Source organism: Callospermophilus lateralis, chromosome 6, assembly GCF_048772815.1.
Source record: "Callospermophilus lateralis isolate mCalLat2 chromosome 6, mCalLat2.hap1, whole genome shotgun sequence".
Taxonomy (NCBI): domain Eukaryota; kingdom Metazoa; phylum Chordata; class Mammalia; order Rodentia; family Sciuridae; genus Callospermophilus; species Callospermophilus lateralis.
This window is the reverse complement of record NC_135310.1, coordinates 54,650,725-54,670,253: the sequence shown is the minus strand read 5'-3', so window position 1 is coordinate 54,670,253 and position 19,529 is coordinate 54,650,725. Positions and strand designations below refer to the sequence as shown.

Below are 19,529 nucleotides of genomic sequence, written 5' to 3'. Positions count from 1 at the left end.
TGTGGTGGGCATTGAGCCATAGGACTTACATGTGGCAAGCACTCTACCACTGAGCTACATTCTCAGTCCTGAAAATTCCAAAAATTTTTTTAATATATATTTTTTATATAATTTAATTTTATTTATTTTTATATGGTGCTGAGGATCGAACCCAGTGCCTTGCATGTGTGAGGCAAGTGCTACAGATGAGTGACAACCCCAGCCCCAGAGTTTCAAACTTTTAATCATGTGATTATTCCCTTGGAAACCATTTCCTATCTTGAGGCTATCCAGGATTCCCCCAACCATCACAGTATTTCAGCATACCAAAAGAAAAATTACTTCAGAGATTACAAGAATTTGGGGGGCTGAGTGCCAAGAAATGACTGAAACCAAATACATTATACCCATCTAAGTTCTCACCTTATGACATCCAAACCCAAGTAAAGTCCTACTATGTCAGAAATAGCCACCAATCCAGAACTGTCCCAGATTCCTAAGGCTTTCCACTGAATTCTGTCATATTTTGTTTGAATATCTTGTAGCAGACTTATGTTTCTGGTGACTGCCATAGAGAATGACTCAACAAAAGAGTTGCAAAATGGAACCAGACACCAAGATTTTATCCTGCTTTTATGTTTGTTTTGGTGCTGAGGATTGGTGCGCTATGCGATTTGAGCTACATCCCAGTTGTTGAGCGTACTACATCATTAACATAGATCAACACTTTGTATTTTTCCATGATCTCAGAATTTATTGTAAAACAAATCCACAGGCTACCTCACTTTTCCCAGTGGCACTTCACTGAATACTTATGGGTCACCTGGTAGTTATAAGCCAGGCAATCACAAATTTTTTTATTCCAGTCAATTTCTAATATCTATCCCACCTAGTGGGATGCGTGGCTTAAGTGTTATAAGAAATTAAGAATTAAGGGTTAAGGCAACCACAGGAGTTCAGGAGACAACTTCATGAGAGCAATGGAAGAGAGCAGATATGAATATAAATAATCTATGTAGGTGGTCAGATAAGATTATGAACCAGCCAAAGAACTTGCTCAGGGTGCAGAGCTGTCAAAGCACAAGAAGTTATTCTAGGCCTAGGACAGTTTCACAGTATTATGTAGAGTGGAACTTGCATGCTTGTCATGGGAGGAGAAACCACTCTGCTAAAACCCAAGGAGAGATTCAGAGGTTTAGTCATGGGTGATTTTCCTGGGCAAGACTCATGAATAACCAGGTGATGGGGTCAGGGTGCCACTGCCACTGTGTCCAATCTGGGGGTGCTTCTTCTATGGTCCTCAAGTTAAGGGGGTTGCATTATTTGGTGGTCTGGTGTGTTCAATAAGCTCCTAGGCCTCCTTTTTCCAATATGAGTTTTATATCCCATGCATCCATGTACTTCTGATTAATTCATTAAGCTCACAGGTGATCATTCTTTTTATTTATTTTTTTAAAATTTTTTTATTAGTTGCTCAAAACATTACAATGGTTTTGACATATCATACATTTGATTCAAATGGGGTACATAATCTTAAAATTTTTGTTTGTTTATTTTTATGTGGTGCTGAGGATCGAATTCAATGCCTCACACGAGCTTGGTGGGAGATCTGGTGCTCTCCTATTGAGCCACAATCCCAGCCCCAGGTGGTTATTCTTATTAGCACAGTTAATCTAGCAGACTGTGCCAAGCAGATAGTATGTTTACTTGTGTAGACAAACTATAGTCATTCCACCTCAGCACTCAATGGCAAACTACTACTTTACAAAATGGTCTAACAGGTTTAGGTACAACCTGAAAACTGCTTTTCCATAGGTCATGTAGGGAACTCAGAGCAAAGCACAGTCTGCTGCTATCCACACAAGTCTTTTTTATTTTGAGACAGGGTCTGATACTGGCCTCAAATTTGCAGTCCTCCTGCCTCATTCTCCCAAGTCCCTGAGATTGCAGGCTCACAAAGGCACATCATATGAGTACTTATGCGCATGCACATATTTATATTCAGAATAGGTTAATCCATGGAACATAAAGTGGATTCAGTGGTTCTCAGGGATTGGTTGAAGGGGAAAATGAGTAGTAATACTACTGGGTGGGGTGAGGGTTTTTTTTTTTTTTTTTTTTTTTTTGGTACTGGGGATTGAACTCGATGGCACTGGATCACTGAGCCACATCCCCAGCCCTATTTTTTTTTTTTTTAATTTAGAGTCAGGGTCTCACTGAGTTGCTTAGTACCTCACCTTTTGCTGAGGTTGTCTTTGAACCTGCGATGCTCCTCCCTCAGCCTCCGGAGCCGCTGGGATTACAAGCGTGTGTTCCCATACCCAGCCGAGGTGGGGTTCTTTTTGAGGCGATAACATATTCTGGAATTACTGTTGATGGTTGCATCTCTTTGTGAATGTAACAAAACCCATTGAACAGTACACATAAAGGCGAGAATTTTATGGTAATTTGGGGGCTGGGGTTGTGGCTCAGTAGTAGAGAGCTTTTGCCTAGCACATGTGAGGCATTGGGTTCAATCCTCAGCACCACATATAAGTAAACAAATAAAATAATGGTATAGTGTTCATCTACAACCACAAAAAACTTAAAATATTTAGGAAAAATTCACGATCAGCGGTCTTTTGGCATGCCTTTTATATACTAGGCAACTACGGTTGTCATAAACTGTCTTGGAGAGCAGGTGTGATATGCCAGTATAATGCCAGTAATATAATTGACATATAATATAAATGCCAGTAATATAATTGTAATATGGTGTAATGCCAGTAATATAATTGACAAGGGAGGCTGAGGCAGGAGGATGGAAAATTCCATGCCAGGCTCCCTAAGTTAGTGAGACGATGCCCGGCCCGCCCCCCCCCCCCAATAAAAGCAGAAAACTGCCTTATCGGAGCTTAAAGTTCTATCAGTGGTGTTTCACATTTTGTTTTTTAGTTACTACATGAGTACCCATCACCCTTTCAACCTTTTTGATATCCTGTGTTCCCTAAATACCTGACTCCAGGTACACTCGAGCGTGTACATCAAGCTGAGGGGCTAAGTCATTTTAAGTATTACTTCAATTTCTGGGAAAGAATCAAAGCAAGGTAACCAAGGCAACAAAACGCGATCTGACCCAAGATGGCCGCCGGGGGCGGGGCAGTCTCCGGAAGTATCGTCACTACGGTTTCCGGTTCCGCTTGCTAGGTTGCACGCGCCTGCTTGGTGTAACTGTGCGACTTCTCCCTTTCTCGAGTCTGGGGCTGTGGTAGTCATGGACGCCTTGGATCGAGTTATGTAAGTGCGTTGGGACCCTGCCTGGGGAATGTTGGGGAGAATGTGCCCTGTGAGGAGAGCGATATTGCCTGTGCTGCCATCTCTCCTTTGGTGACCGCTCCCGTTAACGCGCTTTGCCTGTCGTGCCTGGATGGGGATCGGTGGGTTCACCAGCCCGGGTCTTCTCCGCTGGTACAGCCTGCCGGGAGGCTGAGAGCGGGAAGCTTCCAACTGGGAGCGGCGGCGTGAGAGGAGGGACGGAGATGTTGCCGCTGTTATTCCAGTCTCTCAAAAATGTCTCGACTTCTGGAGTGTGAGTGAGATGGTAGAGGAAGGGGTTAAGAGCCCAGGCCTCAGAACCTGACAGGTCTAGGTGACTACCCGGGCGCGTGCACAAGGCTTTGAAACTTTTGCCATTAAACCTTGTAGATCTCGGTTCACTCTAAAATAGTGATCATAATTCGTGCTTCATAGAGCTGTGAGTTTGGCGAATGTACCTACAGCTTTTGCTACTAAAGTATTTGGAAAATGTTCATTGGCGTTTTCTTTTCCTTCCAGCTTTGCACGCTTGATATCTTGGAGTTATCCTGGAGTGATGTTTATTTTAAATTCGTACAAAAAATATGTATTGAGCTCCTAAATAATTCTGCTCTGATTGGCAATGGTTTTCTTGGGCCTTGCCGAGGTTAATGTGTAATCTAAGTGATTGTTTCTTTTTAGTCATTAATTCAGAAATTTTGCAACCTACTATATCGTTAGGTGTTGGGACTACAAAGATGAGTATGACTAATTTTCAGTGTAATAGAGGGACAAACAGTTAATAAAACATGTAAAAGTGTTTTTTGGTATTCATTGCTGATTCGTGAGAAGTAATAAACCACATAGAATGTAGAGCGCATACCATTTGTTGCCATAAATTCATTGCATATTTTTTCTCTTTGCTTTTTGTACTGAGGATTGAACCCAAGGAAGCTTAAACAGTGAGCCACATCCCCAGCCTTTTTTGTTTTGAGACAGGGTCTCGCCAAGTTGCTCAGGATCTTGCTAATTGCTTGAGGCTAGCCTTGAACTAGCAAGCCTCCTTAATCACTGGAATTAAAGGCATATGTCACCGTGCCTGGCTCACACTACATATTTCTTGATTTGATTTAGTAAATAATTTGTATCTTTATTAACCAGTAAATGATTAAAAACTTTATATGTGACATTTATCTGGAGAGGAAATTCTAAACTTTTTTTTTTTTTTTAAATCCAGGGGTGGGGAGGGACTAAACCCAGGACCAGTGTATGGTAGACTAGATAAGCTACTCTCCACTGAGCTGCATCCCCAGCCCCTCCAATGCAACTTTGTAAGAGATCATGGACTGTGATCCAACAATTCTGGAGATTGAGAGAGAAGGATTATAAATTTGAGGTCCAGCCACAGCTATTTAGCAAGAACCTCAGCAGCTTTTTTGTTTTTCAAAATAAAAAGGACTGTGGCTCAGTAATAAACTGCTTCTTGGTTCAGTTCTCACTACCAAATATAAAAAAGGATTCATTCATCATACAGCTCCTGGAAGTTTTATTCTCTTAGTCTCCTAGAACTGTTTAGAGATGAAGAGTAATATATGAAAGAATAAGTCTTCACATAGCTTTAAACAACAACAACAAAAAGCAAACCTTTTCTAATCTTGTATTGAACTTTTTGTTTGTAAGCCTGGTCTCACTATGTTGCCCAGGTTGGTCTCTAATTCCTGGGCTTTAGCCATCCTCCTGATTTAGCTTATTAGTTCTACATGGGAATTTAAAGTTGTGTATATTCTGTGTTTCTTTTCCTTCCTGAAGTATTCATAGGACCAGAAGAAAAGGGTCATGGTTACTTAAAAGAGGATGAATTCTTTCAGTAGATGGCTTAGAACTGTTTGAAAAGCAAGATGCTTGCCTATAATGTTCACCATTAGAGGAGGTAAAGGTGACACGCTTTTTTGAAAAGAAGTGTATAAAAACATGGTTCTCCTAGGCTGGGATTATAGCTTAGTGGTAAAGTACCTGGCATGAACTAGGCTCTGGATTTAGTCCTTCATACCACAAAAAACAAAAAAACAAAAACACACACACAAAACAAAACATGTAGTCCTATTTTCACACCATAAGGTCAGAATAATAATTTATTTTCTCTTCTTTGTTTCTTAGGTAATTGTCTTAGATGAGTTTTTAAATCTAGCTCATTGTGAAGTTGGGCCTTATTACTAGCTGCATGACCTTAGGAAGATTACTTATCAAGTCTTTGCTTTATCTATAAAGTGAAGATCATAAGTGTACTGTCTCTTAGGGTTGTGGTGAAAATTAAGTCTTTTTTTTTTGAGAGAGAGAGAGAGAATTTTAATATTTATTTTTTTTAGCTTTCGGCGGACACAACATTTTTGTTCGTATATGGTGCTGAGGATCAAACCTGGGCCGCACGCATGCCAGGCGAGCGCGCTACCGCTTGAGCCACATCCCCAGCCCAAAATTAAGTCTTAATATCCAAGATTACTCTTTGGTAGTTATTAGACTTTCTCAGCAGTGATGTTGGAGTGAGATAATATATACTTCCTGGTAGGTACTTGGTCTTAAATCTGGAAGAAAAGATAAGCACTACCTATATTAGTAAATAATATCTATATTTAGTAAATATCCTATATTTAATAAATATCCACAGGTTGATCAGCAGTTGATATACAATTCTTTGTGTTAGTGTACAGGGTACAGTTTGTCTACTTTAAATTTGGGGGGGGAATAAAAATAATGTCCACTGAGCCCTTTATTTGCTTATTTATTTTTAATTGAGTTGGGATATTGCTGTGTTGTCCAGGCTGGCCTCAAATAGCAATCCTCCTGCCTATGATTATAGGTGTACACCATCACACCTGTCTGGTTCTTTGTTTTTTTTTTAATTAAAAAGAAAAAAGGAAGCTGGACCCAGTGGTGCACACCTGTAATCCCAGCAGCTCAGGAAGCTGAGGCAGGAAGATCATAAATTCAAAGGTAGCTTTAGCAACTTAGGCCCTAAGCAACTTAGCAAGACCCTACTCAAAATAAAAAGGGCTGGGGATATTACCCAGTGGTTAAGTGCCCCTGGGTTCAATTCCCAGTGCCAAAAATAATCAAATAAAAATAAAAAGACTGGGCTGAGGCTGTAGCTCAGTAGCAGAGAGCTTGCCTAGCATGTGTGAGGCACCGGTTCGATCCTCAGCACCAATAAAAAGTAAATTAATAAACAAAGATATTGTGTGTCCCTCTACAATTAAAAAAATAAAGATTTAGAAAACAACAATAATAAATGAATGCTGCAACTTGGGGATATAGCTCAGTTGATAGAGTGCTTGCTTTGCATGCACAAGGCCCTGGGTTCAATCCCCAGCACCGCAAAAAAAAAAAAAAAAAAAAAGAAGAATACTAGGAATATTAAAATGAAAGCTTTTTTAAGAAAACCAAAAGCTAACAAAACACTTGTTTAATAGTGATAGAGTGTCTTTTTCTAATAAAATGTGAGATGTTAATGTTGGAATCCTAACTGATAAATATGTGAATGTAATGTCTCATTGATTTTTTAGAATTTTCTCCTTGTTAAAGTTTTGATTTTGCAATGTGAGGAAAATGTTTGCATTGTTATGAATTATGCTTTTCTTAACAGAAAACCCAAAACGAAAAGGGCCAAGAGATTCCTTGAGAAGAGAGAACCAAAGCTCAGTGAAAATATTAAAAATGCCATGCTGATTAAAGGGGGAAATGCAAATGCAATAGTGACACAAGTACTTAAAGATGTGGTATGTATATATACTTAATGTTTAAGTACTACTGAAGTCATTTTAGAAGCTTTCAGCATACTGGTTTGGGCTGCTGGAGAAATGTTAAGGTTACCTTAAGATCTACTAGCCTTGGGCTGGGGATGTGGTTCAGAGGTAGAGCGCTTGCCTAGCATGTGTGAGGCACTGGGTTCGATCCTCAACACCACATTAAAAAAAAGAAAAGTAAAACAAAAGTCTCTTGTCCACCTTCAACTAAAAACAAACAAATAAATAAACATTTAACAAATAAATGAATAAATATTATATATATATATATAGACACACACATATATATATAAAAGATCTACTAGCCTTCGAGAAGATCTGAAATTAGAGGTTATTTTTCTTCCCACCTCACTGACTACTGGTTCTCCTTAAAGCAGGTAGTTCCCTTAGTAAATTAAACTACTTTTAATTACAGAATTTGGTTTACACACATTTTAGGAATGTGTCTCAGCTCTACTTTTTTTTTCCACCCCACTGCCTTAGAAATGGAACCTGGGATCTTATATATGATAGACAAAGAGCACTCTATCACTGAGCTACATCTCCAGCCCTTTTAGGAACACATTTAATTTGCAAAGTGAAGTAACTGAATATCACTATGTATTTATTCATTTAACAATGCCATTTACTTCCTGAGTACTAGGAATAATAGAAAAACATAGCATCTCCTTTTAGTGAGCTTAAAGTATTAAGAATTAAATGCTGTGCTGGAGGTATGCAGAGGGTAGAATGGGAGATAGTTTACATCACTTAGGGGGACCCACAAAAAAATGGGCTTCCTGGAAATAACATGTAAGCTTCATTTTGAAGGAGCATTTGGAGCAAGAGGATAGAAAGAGAAGGGCTTTCAAGCTGAGGAAGAATCTTGGGCAAAAGTGCACGTGAAGGAGCATTTGGAGCACTGCAAATAATTGGGCTGGCTAAAGGAGATGTACTATGTGAAGCCAGAAGAGTCAGAAGTCACATGTTAATATGTAATTTGAATTTTATTCCAAAAGCCCTGTGGAGTCATTGACAGATTTTAAGTGAAAAAGTTGATCAGTTCATTTTCTTGACTTGATTAGAAAGGCCAGAGAGCAAATGTGGGCAACCACATCGTTGCTGTTAGCCTGGTAAAGAGAACGTGGAGTCTGGTGATGGTAAAATGAAAACGAGGATTGATCAGAGAATAGATGTTGAGGGCAGAATAGTTTGGGCATTAGTGAGAAGTACAACTTCCCAGCTTTTTGGCCTGTGTGCCTGCTGGACAGTAATGGTGATTAGAGATTAAAAGGTGGGGCAGGTTCACTATTTAAGTTAGGTCCCAAACTCAAGTTTGGGACCTAATTTACATAGTGAAGATAAAAAACTTTTTCCTACTTCTATACCTGGTGCCTAGTCCAGAGTCTAGGCATATTGGGTGCTCAGTGAGTATTTAATCAATGAGTGGGGCATAATGTGTGGAGATACTTGTAGATAGTTGAATATTGAAGCCTGAGTATAGCTGATAGATTCTTTGAGTTAAATCAAGTAAAATAGTTGAACATGTTTTTGAAATTGACTAAACTCTTTATGCTTATTAAATATAGTCAATTCATATATCTAAATACCTAATTTGTACTCATCCTTTTTTGAAATGTTTCTAAATCTCATTGTTTTGTTAGGACACTATTCTGTCAACCGAATGATCCCTACATATTTAAACAAGCTCTAATAGCTATAATCTGCATCACACATTATTACAGTAGTTAACATTCATAATGATGACTGTGTTGTCAAAAAAAGGTGGTAATGTTCATTACTCTGAGACAGGGAAACATTGGATAAGAAGAATCTTCCAGAGTTTTGGTATTTGAGAAAGTATATTTCACTGGTGAGTCTTTTCAAGTGCCCTACCACTGAGCTATATCCCCAACCCACAAGAGTTTTTCTATTTACTAGCTCTTATACTTGATGAATGATCATTTCCTTTTATTTTTCATTGTTTTCTCACTGACTCCTTTTTCTAATACAAGGCAGTGCTTTACATATTTGCTATTCTTTTTGGTAGAGCAGTACTGGTGGTCATATAGATAATAAGTGATTATTAATGAATCAGTGGAAAGAAGTGGGAAAACAGAGAAGAAGGTTGGGTAACAGCAATTTTTTAGTACTGGGGATTGAACCCAGGGGTGCTTAACCACTGAGTGACATCCCTAGGCCTTTTTTATGTTTTATTTTAAAACAGGGTCTCACTGAGTTGCTTAGGCTGGCTTCGAACTTGTAATCCTTTTGTCTCAGTCTCCTAAATTGTTGGGATTACAGGTGTGTATCACAGCACTTGGCAGCAGCAATTTTTTTTGTTTTTTTTGTTTTTTTTTTTTTTTAAGAGAGAGAGAGAGAGAGAGTTTTAATATTTATTTATTTTTTAGTTATTGGTGGACACAACATCTTTGTTTGTGTGTGGTGCTGAGGATCGAACCCGGGCTGCACACATGCTAGGCGAGCGTGCTACTGCTTGAGCCACATCCCAGCAGCAATTTTGTTAAGGGCTGTGTTGAAACCTAGCGTAGGGCCAATTATGTAGCCTAGTGGTAGAGCACTTGCCTAGTGTGCATAAGTGCCAAAGTTTAATTCTCAGTACTACAAAATAAATGAAATAAACTCTGGCTAGATTCTGATTGTCATCATTGTGACTTTTGCTGAGTTCTTGTATCTCCAAAGTCATTTGGATTGTAAGTGCTTTCAGATAGGATTTAGTTTTCTGTTATCTTTTGTTCTTCTTTCTAATCTAGGTTATTTGCTTAGAGAGAATGGACTAGGTAGAGTTTAAAGAAACAAAGGGAATTATTTTAAATTGGATAGACTATTGAAAGGGCATGGATACTTTGAAAAAGGAAAATCTAGTCTAAGAATATTAAGCTTATGTTACAAATTATTTTATGTGATCAAAAGGGAGCCAAACAAAAGACATCAGAACAGGATTCAGTGACTAGAGCAGTCTTGTAGAATGCATGTAATGCTTTATTGTTATTTCTGCTTTTCAGAATGTTTTGTTTTAAAAGCTATAAATTATGTTTTACAGTATGCACTGAAAAAACCATATGGCGTTCTATATAAAAAGTAAGTCATGATTTTAAAAAAATTTATTTTAAATTATTTTGTTTCATTATAAAAGTAACAACCACTTTATAAAAGATTTGGAAGAGAAATTGTGTGTGTGTGTGTGTGTGTGTGTGTGTGTGTGTGTGTAAAAAGACCATGTTGTTCCAACTGAGCATGGTGGCCTATGCCTGTAATCCCAGTGATTTGTGAAGCTGAGGCAGGAGGATTGAGGCCAGCCCCAGCAATTTAACAAGGCTCTAAGTGATTAAATGACTTAGCAGTAAGATCCTGTCTCAAAATAAAAAGGGTTGGGGATGCTGCTCAGTGGTAAAGTACCTCTGGATTCAGAGATAGTAGTAGGTTAAAGTGGTGTCTGCTGGGTTTCTCCACTATAACTCCCTTTGTAGTTAGTAAATATTTGGAAGAGATACTTTGAGACTAAGTAAAGATTGTGCAAATAGGGTTATCTGTCATTGTTTGTTGGGGACTAGTTTCAGGACTCCTTTTGGATATTGAAGTCTGTGGATATTCAGATCCCTTATGTATAAAATGGTGTGGGTTTTGCTTGGAACCTACATACATCCTCCCATAAACTTTAAATGATCTCTAAGTTATTTATGATACCTAACAATGTAAATACCACGGACTTGGTTGTTATGATATACTGTTTAGGGAATCATTTTCTTTCTTTTTTTCATTACTGGGGCCCTGAGCTGCCTCCCCAGGGCGCCCCCCCCCCCCCTTTTTCATGTTTTTTATTTTGAGACAGGATTTTGCTAAGTTGCTGAGGGCCTTTCTTAAACTGCTGAGCCTGGTCTTGGACTTTCAGTCCTCCTGTCTCAGCCTCTTGAGTTACTGGGATTACAAGTGTGGGACACTGCCATTCCCCTCTTAGAATAATCTTAGCCTTAAAAGTTCTGTGACTAACTCACAGGTCTCAGCTGAAATTGTCATGTTATACTCTTTATGGTAACACAATACCCTATTTTATTTTTGTTAAAATAATTATTACTTTTTGAATGTATTTATTTTTCTACTAGAATAGCTCCGTGAAAGAAAGTACCTTATTTGATGTAGTATTATAGCATCCCTAAATCCTGGAACACTGCCTGTCATATAATAGACACTATATAAATATCTGAATGAATATCTTTCTGTTTTTTTTTAATTATTTATTTATTTTTAGTATTAGGGTTTGAACCCAAGGGCACTTAACCACTGAGCCACCTCCTCAGCCCTTTTTATTTTTTATTTTGAGATAGGGTCTCACTAAGTTATTTAAGGCCTTGCTAAGTTTCTGAGGCTGGCTTTGAATTTGTGGTCCTCCTGCCTCAGCCTCCTGATTGCTGGTGTGCCACCATGCCCAGATTTCTGTTTTTTAGATCATCTTAATAAAAATTATCTTTTATATATTAATAGAATTTACTTATCAAGATTATTAAATTTGGGGTTTCTTTTTTAATATTCTTAGGAAAAATATTACAAGACCATTTGAGGATCAGACGTCACTGGTAAGTATAAGAATCTTTCTGATTTAAGAGAACATGTAAGTGATTATTGAAGACTGATATTATAACCCTAATTTGAGAGTTTTTAAAAATTAAGTCATCCTGGGCTGGGGATATAGCTCAGTTGGTAGAGTGCCTGCTTTGCATGCACAAGGCCCTGGGTTCCATCCCCAGCACCACCAAAAAAAAAAAAAAAAAAAAAAAGTAAGGTAATTTTGATATGGGAGGGGTAAGACCTTTATTGTTTCAAAAATATAACTTTAGCTGAGCACAGTGGTGCACACCTGTAATCTCAGCTACCGAAGAGGCTAGAGCAGGAGTATTGCAAGTTTGAAACCAGCTTCAATCCCAATAATAGGAATGCAGATTGTGTGTGTGTGTGTGTGTGTGTGTGTGTGTGTGTGTGTGATGTACATGTGTGTCTATAATTTCCATCCCTACAGATCTTACTATTTATTTATTATTTTATGGGTGGGTCTCTCTATGTTGCTCAGACTCGCTTTCAACTCTTGACTTCAAGCTATTTTGCTTCAGTCTCCTAAGGTGTTATATTTCACTTTTGCTAGTAAATGTATTATTCACTGCTTACAAGTATATTGATAGAAATTTTTATAGATTGAATTACATTTTAAGCACATAATTGTCAAATGAAAGCTTGTTTCAGATCCCCCCTCTCTCTCTCTCTCTCTCTTTTTTTGTACCAGAGACACTTTTTTTTTTAAAGAGTGTGTGAGAGAGAGAGAGGGAGAGAGAGAGAATTTTTTAACATTTATTTACTTTTTTAGTTTTCGGCGGACACAACATCTTTGTTTGTATGTGGTGCTGAGGATCGAACCTGGGCCACACGCATGCCAGGCGAGCGCGCTACCGCTTGAGCCACATCCCCAGCCCGTACCAGAGACACTTAACCACTGAGCCATATCTCAGCCCTGTGACTCCCTTCCCACTCCCACCCCCAACCCCTGTTTTGTTTTGTTTTTTTTTTTTTTTTTTTGAGATCTATAGGATCTTGCTAAGTTGCTCAGGGCTTCACTGAGTTGCTGACGCTGGCTTTTGAACTCAGGACCTCCTGTCTCAGCTTCCTGAGCTAGAATTGGATTACAGGCGTGTGCTATTGCACCTGGCTAGATCTTTTCTTTTTTCCCCTGTGTGGTTAAGAGACTTTCTCTAGCAGTGTGTTTTGATTTGTTGCCTTTTTATTTTTTATTATAGGCTTTGCTTTGTGGTTACTGAATTATAGTTTTGTGTTTTGTTTTTGCAGTACTGGAGTATTCTACCACTGAACTATATTCCCAGTCCTTTATTTATTTATTTTATTTTTTATTTCTTTTTTTTTGTTGTTTTTTGTAGTTGTAGATGGACAGCATGCCCTTATTGTATTTTTATATATTTTTTTTTATGCATTGCTTAGGATTGAACCCAGTGCCTCCCATGTGGAAGGCAAGCGGTCTGCCACTGAGCTACAGCCCCAGACCCTAGTCCTTTAATTTTTTATCCTGAGACAGGGTCTTGCTCAGTTGTTGAGGCTGGCTCTGAATTTGCAGTTGTCCTGCCTCAGTTTCCCAAGTGGCTGGGATTACACGTGTGTGCCACCATGCCTGGCCATAAACTTATTTTAATTTTTTATATTTTTGGGCTAGGGATTGAAGCCAGGGGTGCTTAACTACTGAGCCACATGCCCAGTTCTTTTATTTTCTTTTGAGACAGGGTCTCGATAAGTTGCTTAGGGCCTCACTGAGTTGCTGAGGCTGGCTTCAAACTTGTGATCCTCCTAGTTTAGCCTGCCAAGCCACTGGGATTTCAGGTGGGTGCCACCATGCCTGGCTATAAGAATGTTTTTGAAAACATTTTAAGAAAACCATTTCCATTGGTTTAAAAAATATATTTTTAAATACCTTTTTGTATCAGACATTGTGCATAGTTTTACTCACATATGACATCTCACAAAGCCCTTGCATGTTTTTACAAGAGGTTTCATTGTCTCTGATGATAAAATTCTCAAAAAGGTTAATTTGTGCCTGGTATAGTGGTGCACACTTGTAATCCCAGCAGCTTAAGAGGCCAAGGAAGGAGGATTGCAAGTTCAGGACCAGCCTTGGCAACTTATCTAGATCTTGTCTCAAAATTAAAATAGATAAGTATGTAAAAAGAGCCATGGATGTCGCTCAGTGGTTAAGCGCCTCTGGGTTCAATCCCTAGTACCAAAAGAAAAAAAACAAAGATTGACATACTAAGTGGCATACCCTTAATTCTTGGACTTTGTGATTCTGTCTTTCACTCTGGGAGTGGATAAGTGGGTGGAGCTTTTTGTTTCATTTGTTTCTACTTAGGTCCTGAATTTGAATAGTAACCAAATTAGGTACCCATATCTTATAACCAGTGAAGAAAAGTTGAGGATTTTGGCTGTTTCATCTATTCTTTAATTTTTTTTTTTTTAAGAGAGAGAGAGAATTTTTTAATATTTTATTTTTTAGTTTTTGGCAGACACAACATCTTTCTTTGTATGTGGTGCTGAGTATCGAACCCGGGCTGCACGCATGCCAGGCAGGCAAGCGCGCTACCGCTTGAGCCACATCCCCAGCCCCTTCTTTAAATTTTTTAAAATTGATTTTGGAGACCTTTTTACTAATTTTTGGACTAGAACAAATCAGATCTAATTTTTGTGCTAAGATTGGTGATCTCAATAAATTCAGTCAGTATTTGGGATATAAAGAGAGTATAGGCATAGTAGAAAAGAATCTGTATAGGACTGAAACTCCATACATATATTTTCACTCATCTCCATTCTGTAATGGAAGCCAGTACTTCTGAGAGCCAAACAGAGAGATAGCTCCTTTTACATTGAATTATCATGGATCGGTCAGTCAGTCCTGTCTGTGTACACAACATTGAACCAGTTGTCATTGGAGACATGGAGTTTTTAGGGCCAGATCCTTGTATACTTCCAGTTTGCAATAAAAAGTGCAGTGTACCTTGTAAACTCATGGATCCAATTGTAAACATCCCCAAAACAGCATGCTGATAAATTCATATAAGTATCCTATATGTTAAGATGTGCATTGATGATAGTAATTTTTTTTTTTTGGTGGGAGGTAGGTACTGGGGATTGAACTCAGAGGCACTCAACCACTGAGCCACATCCCCAGCCCTATTTTGTATTTTATTTAGAGACAGGGTCTCACTGAGTTGCTTAGTGCCTCAGTGTTGTTGAGGCTGGCTTTGAAGTCAGCCTCCTGAGCTTGCTGGGATTAAAGGTGTACACTACTGACCCTGGCCATAAATGTATATTTTTCCTGTGCATATTTTTGTTTAGTTCATAAAGTCTTTATTAATTCCCACTGAAAAGAAATGATATACTTAAGTTCAGAGGTAAGATTCTCAAGGTTCTTATTTTTTATTTGCTTTTATAGGAATTCTTTTCAAAGAAGTCAGATTGTTCTTTATTTATGTTTGGCTCCCATAACAAGAAGCGGCCAAATAATCTAGTAATAGGTAAGTATCATTTACTTTTTTTTTTTTTTTTAATTAATTTTTTTTTTTTGTGGAACCAGGGATTGAATCCAGGGGTGCTTTACCACTGAACTATTCCTCAAAAGCCTTGTTATTTTTTATTTTGAGACAAGAGTTTACTAAGATGTTCAGGCTAACCAGGAATTAACTCCTGAATGGCTAGGATTACAGACATGCACCATCAAATCCTGGTTATTTTTAATTTTTTTTTTTTTTTTTTTAGGGAGGTGGTACTGGGGATTAAACCCAGGGGCACTCGACCACTGAGCCACATCCCTAGCCCTATTTTGTATTGTATTTAGAGTCAGGGTCTCACTGAGTTGTTTAGCACCTTGCTGTTGCTGAGGCTGGCTTGGAACTCATGATTCTCCTGTCTCAGCCTCCTGAGCTGCTGGAATTACAGGCATGCACCTCTTCTGCGCTCAGCCTCTTAATGTTTTTATCTATAGAGTCAGCTCTGTGATTCAGATAAGCTGTGTTCGGAATTTAGGAGTAACCATTAAGCTCTGAAGTAATTTTTTTTTTTTTTTTACCTTAAGATATTAAATACAATTATTTAATGTCATCGCTCAGTGGTAGAGCACTTAACATGTGTGAGGCCCTGGGTTCTATCCCCATCACAGTAGAAGAAAACAAGTAAACAGTCTTTAGGTAAAGAACAGGTCATATATATTTTTGTGTACACACGATATATATATATATAATATATATATATATATATATTTTTTTTTTTGTGATGCTAGAATTGAGCCAAGGTGTTATATATACAAGTGCTCTGCCACTGTGTTGTAATCCTCAGCCTGGGCATATAAATATTATGCTGCCAATACATGGAAGTTATATAAATGAGGAAGAATATGAAAGAGTTTCTTATTTATTAATTCTTCTCAGAATGCCATTGCTTCTGCCTCCATGGGAAATAATAGGAAGTATGGCTTCTTAGGTTTCTCAGCATCTCCACTTACTCAGTTATAGATGCAACACCATTACCTTCTACTTGCATCTCTGAGCTGTCACACAATATAGGTCCATTGGAATTGGGGACCTCACTGGTGGTGGGGATTACCATATTTCAAGTTGAAGATATTTTTATAATATGAAACATATATTTGTATATTTTCCATCTCAGAATTTAATCACAATTGGATTTAGGTTGCTGTTTGGAAAAACAATGCTTAAAATGTATTTTCTTCTAGGTCGTATGTATGACTACCATGTGTTGGATATGATTGAATTAGGTATTGAGAAGTTTGTGTCGCTCAAAGATATTAAGGTAAGATACTTATTATAAAAATAAAAAGCATTTTGTAATGTTGCTCTTGGCCAATAGTGACCATAGGTGAAGAGTACTAATTTAGAATTTTGTAGAGAATTTCATGTTTTTATTCTGGCATGCACAACAAATACTACTTTATTTTACCTTTACTTTAAAAGTAAGAAATATAATTTAGAGCATATAACGCATATGGGTCTTGTGGCAGATAGACTTCATATTGTGGTTACTAATTCTTGTCCAGGTCCGTGGTTTAAATGCTGTCCTCTCCCTCTGAATGATTATGACACCTATTTTACAGAACCTCAGAAATAGAGGCCTATTCTAAATCCAGGAAGCTCTGGCTGATTATGTAGTATTTTGGCCATCAAATTTCTAGCTTAATCCCCCTTTAGGACTTGGCATCTTTGTATCTCCTTTGTTTGAATGGGATTATGAAATAGAAAGCAATTAGGAAGAATGTTCCATCTCAGCTCCTGGATACAAAATTGGGCTCTTACTTTCTCAGAACTCTGCTTCTGATTTAGTCTATCTCATCAAATGTATTATTTCCCTTAAAACTCATAGCTGTCCTGTTAGTGGCCAAAATAATTTTCCCTATTATATATAGATTTTACAATTGAGACCCAGAGGGGTTTCATTGGTGATCTGGAGTCATACATATAATAAGTGGAACCAAGATTAGTTCTCAAGAAGTTTTCTTTCTTTTGGTAGGGAGATTTAACCCAGAGGCTCTTTACCACCGATTATACCCCAGGCCCCACCCCTTTTTATTGGTCCATTATAGTTGTATATATTAATGGCATTTGTTATTAAATATTTATACGTGCACACAATATGATTAGACCAGTGTCATTCCCCAACACTTCCCCTCTCGCTCCCCACCTTCCACTCTGATCTTTGGTCCTTTTCCTGTACTGATCTCTCTTTGATTTTTTTTTTTTCTTTTTTGGTGGGTGGTGGCACCTGGGATTGAACTCAAGGACACTTAACCACTTAGCTGCATCCCAGCCCTATTTGGTATTTTATTTAGTGGCAGAGTCTCTCTGAGTTGCTTAGCACCTCACTTTTGCTGAGGCTGGCTTAGAACTTTCCATGCTCCCGCCTCAGCCTCCTGAGCCACTGAGGATTATAGGCGTGTGCCACTCTGCCCAGCCTGACTTTAATTTTTAGAAGAACCATCCCCAACTTTTTCTTTTTCCTCTCTAGCTTCTGCATGTGAGAGAATACATATGATCCTTAATCTTCTTTTATTTGACTTATTTCACTTAATGTGATGGTTTCTAGTTATATCCATTTTCCTCCCAGCCCTTTTTTTGAGAACACACCTGGTTCTTAAGATCTTTGAGAGAAAGGGTATTGTCATTTGTAGTGGAAAGTTATGTAACTGTTCTTAGTTAATAGTTTTTTGAGATTTATGCTACAGTTGAAAGAATTATAGTGTGTGTGTATAAATAAATATATATATCTCGATACCTTCTGTCAGCCCTTCTTTAAAGAGGGAATGCACCATTTAGTTTAAAAGAATTCCTAAACTAAATATCCCCTGATCCTGCAGATTTGAAAGAAGGTCTTATGACATTACCATTTGGTCAGTCATTCTAGCTTCTTCGGGTATAGGACAGAACAGTGGCCTGAGATTGGATTTAGAGGCAGAACACAAGATTTTGAGGCCTTTCTTTCGATTACAATGACATTTGTCATGTGACAAATTAATGACCTTTTTTTTTTTTAAAGAGAATTTTTTTTATTGAGAGAGAATTTTTAATATTTATTTTTTTTAATTATTGGTGGACATCTTTGTTTGTGTGTGGTGCTGAGGATCGAACCCTGGCCGCATGCATGCCAGGCGAGTGCGCTACCGCTTGAGCCACATCCCCAGCCCAAATTAATGACTTCTTGCCCTCAGTTGCAACCATGTATGAAATATAAGTATAGGAACATCAAATGAGATAATGTCTGTGAAAATGTTCATCAGTGAACATAATATATTGGGAGGTGTTTTGTAAAGTATATAAACTAATGACTTGATGATTGTGGAAACCATCATATTATTAGTTTCTTTGGGGCTATGCACAAATCCCTGGAGATGAGCAGCATATCCCCATTTTCACCTTTACAATTACTGCTTACTTGGTTACTAGATTGGTGGGTGTGAGCATTGACTGATGGACGAGTGGTTATCAATCCCTCTAGTTTTTCTATTTCCAAAGCAATGAAATCCTCCATTCACTGTGCTGCTTCTAAACTGGAACACAAGTCTGATGTGGTGCATATCTGTAATCCCAGCTACTGGGAAGAGGCAGAGGCTAGAGGATTGTAAATTTGAGACCAGCCTGGGCAAGTTAGTGAGACCCTTTCTTTGAATGCAGTGATGTGACATGTGATTCTAGCATGCATGAGGCCCTAGTTCAAACCCAATACCACACACACACATACAAAAAAAAAAAACAAAAACTTTTCATTTGTGGAATAAGTGAGTTTGTGTGTGTGTGTGTTCATACAAAAACTATAGATTTCATTAATTGATAAGAAATGTGCTTACACCAACAATTCCGGCATACACTGAGATTTATTATATAGTTCTTCTCTTTTCACCCTAATCTTGGGTTACAAGCATGTATTTTTAGTTTTTTTTAAAGTTGTATATTTTTTTTATACGTTTCCTTCAATTAATTTCCTTTTTTACCATCTCACTTTTAAGACATTTCACTGGTATTTCTTTTTTATACCTATTGTGTTTACCAAGCCTCTTCTCTCTATTAATGAATTTTATACAGGCACAATAAGAATAAATTAACAGGTGATTAGACTTTACCAGGAATTCAGCAAGTATTCTAGGATCCTGTTTTCTAAGATGACCAAATAAGCCTTAATAAACAGATTAAATTTTGAGGCAAGTTGATTTTATTTTAGATAAGGTAGCCATATTGCAACTGCCTGAGAAATTTTATTTGAGAAATTTTTGGAATGTTGTGTAATACATAAGAATTATTTCCCTGTTTTTTCTCTATTTAAAAAACTCAATCTGGGCCTAGTGGTATACACCTATAATCCCACTATAATCCCAGCTACTCAAGAGGCTACAGCAGGAGGATCTCAAGTTTGAAGTCTGGCTCAGGA

General features: G+C 37.9%; 1 protein-coding gene across 1 annotated transcript in view; it reads left to right on the top strand.

The window, feature by feature from the left end:
* The first annotated feature begins 3,166 nt into the window (after positions 1-3,166).
* Positions 3,167-19,529, top strand: part of Rpf2 (ribosome production factor 2 homolog) — a 33,961-nt gene continuing 17,598 nt past the window's right edge. The window contains exons 1-6 of the mRNA XM_076859839.2: positions 3,167-3,255; positions 6,893-7,025; positions 10,096-10,133; positions 11,587-11,626; positions 15,034-15,115; positions 16,330-16,406. Coding sequence (XP_076715954.1) covers positions 3,233-3,255; positions 6,893-7,025; positions 10,096-10,133; positions 11,587-11,626; positions 15,034-15,115; positions 16,330-16,406 — 393 coding nt within the window. The 5' untranslated portion in view covers positions 3,167-3,232. The remainder of the gene's footprint in view (positions 3,256-6,892; positions 7,026-10,095; positions 10,134-11,586; positions 11,627-15,033; positions 15,116-16,329; positions 16,407-19,529) is intronic.